This window comes from Pundamilia nyererei, unplaced genomic scaffold, assembly GCF_000239375.1.
Source record: "Pundamilia nyererei isolate P.nyererei 1_Seehausen unplaced genomic scaffold, PunNye1.0 scaffold00060, whole genome shotgun sequence".
In the NCBI taxonomy this organism is placed as follows: domain Eukaryota; kingdom Metazoa; phylum Chordata; class Actinopteri; order Cichliformes; family Cichlidae; genus Pundamilia; species Pundamilia nyererei.
Window position 1 is genome coordinate 1 of NW_005187461.1, and position 6713 is coordinate 6713.

Sequence of the window (6713 nt, forward strand, 5' to 3'; positions counted from 1 at the left end):
CAACAGGTGGTCAGGCTGAGTCCACAGGCGCACAGTCAGAGTTTCAGCTCCACGTTTCACTGCACGGTCCCCTCATTCATCACATATCGGTGTCGGGCAGAGTGTAAATCCCGAGGCTGAACGGCCTTTGTGCAAGGACACAGGTGTTAGCAGGGCAAAGCTTTTAGCACAAACAGCAGCATAGAAAAATCCAGGCAGCCAGCCTGTGTCTGTCCAACCAATCAGAGAGCTCGTTACATCGCACCTTGTGGCTAATTCGGATTGCTTCGGAATTTTGCTAATCCAGTAGCTAATCCGCGAGCTAACAGGAAAGGAAAATTGATTTTCTATTTGCTTATTTCTCTTTTTTTAAATGTACTTAAACAGTCTCTAACTTTCCAGTAACAGAGCAACATTTGAAAAATACATTCGAACCTGTGACATCCAGATCTCAGGTTAAATCTCTGTAGTTATATCTCAGTATACGTCAGTGAATCAGGAATAATGTAAAACTATTTGAAACACCTTTACAGCATACAGAGTTCGGTCACTCTCCCCTGTTGTCTCTAGTGTCAGCTGCCTTTTTCTATTTACCCCCCTGCTTCTCGTCTCTGTCCTCTCCCTCAGCTTCTCTTCTGTTGTGTGAAAGCAGGTAGATCTTTTATTCCCTGTAAGGTCCGCGGAGCTGTGTTCTCTCACCAGCTGACTCCCTGACCTGCACTTCATCCACTCACCTTCCATCTTGTATATTTAAGGACCAGCTCAATCATCTAGCTTTACAGCATAACTAATGTCATGTTCGTGTGCAGACTCTGTTATAGTAGTTTGATGTTGTTGTAATTTCCATTTCCCAAAGCACTTACCTTCTCTTCATGTTTGAGATCCTCCTTGGTGTTTTCCTGCTAGTATCAACTCTACGGAAACCATCTGTGGAAACATCACTTCCTGAAATATCCAGCTGTCTGCAGTCACTCCACACAACCTCAGCTCAAATCTCGTCTATTCTGGGTTTCTTCCCATCGCACATTTTCAAAGTTTCGTTTAAAGTTTCATTTGCATGCACTTTGATGCTCACGCTGGAACATCTTCTGTCTCAGACTCATCTTAGAGAAATACTTCATGAAGCAGGGAATGTACTGTGTACGTACTGTATATTTTAAAAAGGACAAATTATATCTAGGAGATTTTTTTCTTTAAAAGCATCAGTGTATTAATAAACGTCGTAATTTGTCCTTTGAATAAAAGTTAAACTGGTCTAAAAGATTTTTAAAACTTTTTAGCAGTGGGGTTTTCCACAGAATTGTGCTGAAATTGGGTGAAAGACCAGTGTGTCACTCTGATAACACTTTGGTGTGATCAGGACACAGAGGTCAGTTAAAGACCTTGGTTTCCCGAACATGACCATCCCAGCATTCCTCAGTTCAGCATCAGACAAACAATGTCTTCCTGTAACTCAGTCTGGATTTTGCTTCTGTTCGCTGTGGATATTACATCAAACAATTAAAATGCGATTGCAGTGCAGAATCTAAGCGTTAATCCAAGCGCTGTAAGAGAAATATTCCATAAACTGCTTTAAATTTACAGGAACGGGCGTACATGGTCAGAGGCTCAGAGGTAATCAGGCAATGAGTGAGATAGAGATAGATAGAAGTTTATTTCGAACATGCAAATATAAGTGAAATAACAAGAGAAAAGAAGAAAAACAAAAAAACAAACTAAAACTTTAAAAAACATCAAGTTTTCATGTATATCTCTATGTCTACACAATGTGTGCGCTCGAAAAGGAGTAGGATGAAGTTTAGTGGCGAGAAGCTTCAAGGTCAGATGAGGCCAGCGCCCTTGTAATTCCATTAAAGAGATAAAACTTCTAAACTGGAGAACTCATGAAAAAGTCCATTCAAACATATTAAATCTAAGAAGTGGATTTTCTGCTGTTTTTTGGCTCCACTCAGCAAAATGACGACCCAGTCTGGACTACCAGGTGCTGCTGAAACCACAACAGATTTCAGATCAAATTTTGATATGTCCTGGTGATATTTCCATCAAATTTGCCTCTTTCAGCTGTAAATGAGATGGAGCCGGGCATAAATGAATGAGTCAAGTGGCCGTACACGTTTAACTGACTCAGTACTGAATATCAATACTGTATAAGTGTTAGTGAAAGTGTGTAAGTGTGTAGTTTACAAAAAACTAATTCCCATTGTGCGTCATCCTTCTAACACAGTAGTGACACCTCAGGCTATTTTTTGCACTGTGTTCATTGTGTTTGCTTTGTCAGTGCTCTCAGTCTGTCACAGACCTCATTATCAGGCACAGACACTCGGTGGGCACTGAGAAATCTAACACAATGCAGGAAGAGCTCCAGTTGCACCAACACATTCAGTTTCTTCAAACCAAAGTCACAGAGACTGTTTTACATCAGCAGATTAGGACGGGGTCCACGTTTTCCAGCACCTTTACTGACTCTACAAAATGTAACTGCAGAAACCCCCGAAACACAAATGACTCTTCTTAACCTCCTTCAACTACGTGTTGAACTCATTCAAGATTTCTGGATGTGTGCCTCACTGTTTCAGCAGGCTGACGGGAAAAGCTCAGTGTGAGGAAACCGTCGTGTTGTTGTGACAGCAAAAGAGCCGGTTCTGATGTGGCTCTAAAAGAGAAATCTGACTGTCTGGCTTTACAAACACGTTGCAACATAAGTGCTTCTGAATCAGTCGTCGTCAGAGTGATGCCGTCTCTTTCTAGTTTACATCAGCAGCTCAAAGCACACGTTCCCTCTCATAGAGGTCATCCACCGGCCTGCACCAATTACAACTTACTGACCACTCAAAGAACACCGGAAGATTTAGCATCAGCAATAACATTGGATTTATATGTGTACAGATGTGCATGAGTTATTTTCTCACCTTTTCCGTAACTTTATATGATTTCAGTCTGTTTTCAGTCTGTCCAAAAGCATCAGATGTTATAACTTTAAAGTCTAAATTTAGTCCTCACTATATATTCTTTGTGGTTATTCTGACATGACTCCATCCTTACATAGTGTTATTCGCTTATCTAATTCAGGGAGCTTACCACAACTATCTACTTGACTCAGTGTACTTAAGTCACTAAATTAAATCCTACATAGAATAAGGCAAAAGGTCTTGTGTAGCTAAAATACGTTAGAATGACTATAAATAGTGGTTTCCTGTTTTTTAGCACAGCAGCATGAAGCTTAAAGCTATTTTTCAGCTTTACTTGAACATTAAAATTCAGCAGTCCGAGCGTGTCAGTGTTGCAGAGGTGCTGACATTTGGTGTATGGGTTAGATAGAGATAACTGTTCAGAGTCACAGACACCCTGCTCTTGATGGGTGTGGACATTTGCTAGATGACTAAAGTTGTATTTAGTAATTCAAGAAGGGCAAACTGACCTCAACTTTGTGACTCTTTGACCCAACTTTGACCTTCCTGCTTCAGCTCAACTTCAGATCTTAAGAAACGTTAAGATAAAGCGCAGGACCAGTTACATACAACAACTTACAAGTGCATGATTTGACATCTTTTTAAAGAAGTGTATCCAGACCAGTGGGCACGTGATCCTGACCTCCTTTGTTCTGGTGTCACTTTGGGGTCACTGGGCCTATATTTGGTTAAGACCTGTGTCTGCCTTCTATCTCTGACAGCTTCGATATATTCTGTAATTTCACGATCTTTGTTTAGCACCAGATTTCTTTCTCATCTGCTTTGGCTTCTGCTTTCTTTGCATGGTGTTATAATTCGGCCCACTCTGATTGGTATTTGATGGGTTTTGTTTCCGTTGTGTTTGTTCAGCGCTTTGGACGACGTGAGTTGCTATTTCTTTATAAATGTGCAGAATGAAGTTTTTGTTTTTTTCTTGATTTCATTCTATTTGTTACAATGACTAAAGACTCGAGAGAGATATTAAAGAGCCTCTGAAGCTTTCACTCGTGCCTACACCCACAGAGGAGTGTAATTTTTGGTATGTGAGAGGTCACAGAGGGAGGAGAAGCAGCATGACCGAGTGTTTGGGGGGTGAGTGTGTGTCAGATAAGTGGGAAGTCCTCTCTAGAGTATAAATACATGAGCCCGGTGGACATCGAGCACGAATCTGAGACAGCGTGAAGACATTTGGAGCAGATATTCACAATGGCCAACCACAAAGGCAAGTGAACGTCTGCTGCTGACTGCAGCTATTACTGCTAGTACAAAATTAGTTTGGATTTTAATGTGTGAGAAATGTGCTGACAGGTGAATCAGCATTTGGGTGCTACGGGACTCGTCCTGGGTCCCCACCGAAGGCTTTCACAGCTTTTGAGCAAAACTAGGACAGGAAGGAAGGCAGCTATGCATTGAGAACAAATACGTGTAATTTTGCAGATTATGCAAAGTTAATACTTTGTCAATAATCTGATTTAAAGGGAAGAAAAATCAACAGTTGGAAAAATCATAGGCAGAGCAGCACAGCCGACGTACATCTTGACTATGATCATGGACTTGACTCTTAGCAATGTCGCAGCTTAAAAAAAGCTGAAACTCCCAAGTCTGTAAATGTGTTATTTGGCGATATGACAGAAACCTCTATAAGCCTGATATCAGTGCATGACCGATGTCTGAACTTTCTGCTGTTTGTCTTAGGTTTGATTAGTGATGTGGATCTGAGAAGTCGTGAGAACAACTCGGCACACCGCACCAGGGAGATCGATCAGAAGCGCTTGATTGTCCGTAGGGGTCAGCCCTTCTCCATCACTGTGCAGTGTAATGGCTCTTTGCCCCCCAAACACCACTTGGATCTAGTCCTGCACCTCGGTGAGTACAGGCTGACCAGGAAGGAGCTATAAAGATAGAAAAGATTAAACTCGAGTCTTCTGGGGAACATTGCAAAGAAAGCATCTTGTTTTGGAAGATTTCTTTAGTCAGTCAGCACCTTATAAGAACTGTAACTCATTAATAAGTCAGTATCAGTTCGTACGTCCTTCCTTATGCCGTCTCAATTTCAACTACAAATTGACTTAATTACATAACAAGTTACAATATTGGTTTTAATGTATATTTATACAGTTATACACAGCTTGTTTGTACCTTTGTAAAAGAAGAAATCTTATACAAACACTGATTGTTAGTAAATATTGTGTGTACAATAGACTGTACTTTTACCTTAAATTTAAGTTTTATATGTAGCAAAACTGGGTCTACACAAGTCTATTGATCGTCAAAGGAGTGTGCAGAGAAAAGCGTCTGGACTTCTTTAAGTTGCTTGAAGACGTTTCACCTTCATCCGAGAAGCTTCTTCAGTTCTAAGGTCAAATGGTGGAGAGTCCCAGATATAAACCTAGTGGGAGTAACCCCCCACAGAGGGACAAAAGGACCCCCTGGTGAGGTGAAACGTCTTCAAGCAACTTAAAGTCCAGACACTTTGCAAGCTCCTTTGACTACGATGAGCTGGATGACTGAGAACCTTCACAGACATAAGTCTATTGATCCCCAACACTGAACTCCTCCTGATCATTAGAACAGTTCAGATTTATAACCATCACTTGCTGTGTAAAGCTGAACACCTGTTCCATACATGCTGTTGTTTCTGACCCAGAAGGCTTTGCTTGTTTCACCAGGTAAGAGAGACGAGGTGGAGATCAAGGTTCAGAAGGTGCATGGAGCTGGGGACAAGTGGTGGTTTAACCAGCAGGGAGCACAAGATGAAATGCTGCTGACTCTGCACAGTCCAGCAGATGCTATCATTGGCCAGTACAGTCTGGCTGTGCTGCTGATGTCACCGGACGGACACGTTTTAGAGAAAAAGGACAAAATGAGTTTCCACCTGCTCTATAACCCCTGGTGCAAAGGTAAAGCGTGCGCTCTCTGTGTGTCTGATTGCTTCAGCAGGTCAGACTGAAGCCACTGACACACTCGGAGTTTCATTTGCTTTTTCTGCGATTACGATGAATTAAATTCCACAATAAGCAAAATGATCAGATTACAACTGAAGATTTCATATTAGCAACACTGTCGTGGTCTTTATGCGTTTACCAGATGATGTGGTGTATCTGCCTGACGAGACTCAGCTTCAGGAGTACATCATGAACGAAGAAGGAATAATCTACATGGGGACCTGGGAATACATCAAAAGCATTCACTGGAATTATGGACAGGTAACACACACAAACATTTAAAGTGTGACTGTGCTGAGTACATCTGTGTCTGTCAGCCCAGTGGGGTGTGACAAAGTGGGCGAGAAGACCATTTGTCTATATTCTTATTATTTTGATTTAACCATATTTCACACGTAGTCTGCAACAGGCAAACATCTACTATCCCGGGTTTGTTTATGTTTTGCACTTTTACAGATTATATAATATAACATCTTAGTTTAAATCAATCCCTACAAGTTTGTTGAGTTAACATGTTCTTTATTTCAGCTGTCAATTTGTATTGTTTACAACTTACCTTCTTCTTCTTTTACGTATTATTGGCGGTTGGCAAACAACTGCATGGTGCATTACCGCCACCACTGCTATGGAGTGTGGACAGAAATCATGCTCAAAACAAAAAAACACTTCATATCCTCCCAAACAACCTTACTTCTCTCAAAAACTGAAACAATGCCTGATAACACTTATCCCCCGCCTCCCTCTGTAGTTCAATTCAATTCAATTCAATTTTATTTATATAGCGCCAAATCACAACATAAGTCGCCTCAAGGCGCTTCATAGATACAGAGAAAAAAAAAAC

General features: G+C 41.1%; 1 protein-coding gene across 1 annotated transcript in view; it reads left to right on the forward strand.

Moving 5' to 3' along the window:
- Positions 1-4057: 4057 nt before the first annotated feature.
- Positions 4058-6713, forward strand: part of tgm2l (transglutaminase 2, like) — a 10250-nt gene continuing 7594 nt past the window's right edge. The window contains exons 1-4 of the mRNA XM_013911289.1: positions 4058-4149; positions 4623-4793; positions 5597-5827; positions 6015-6133. Of these exons, the coding sequence (XP_013766743.1) occupies positions 4134-4149; positions 4623-4793; positions 5597-5827; positions 6015-6133 (537 nt within the window). The 5' untranslated portion in view covers positions 4058-4133. The remainder of the gene's footprint in view (positions 4150-4622; positions 4794-5596; positions 5828-6014; positions 6134-6713) is intronic.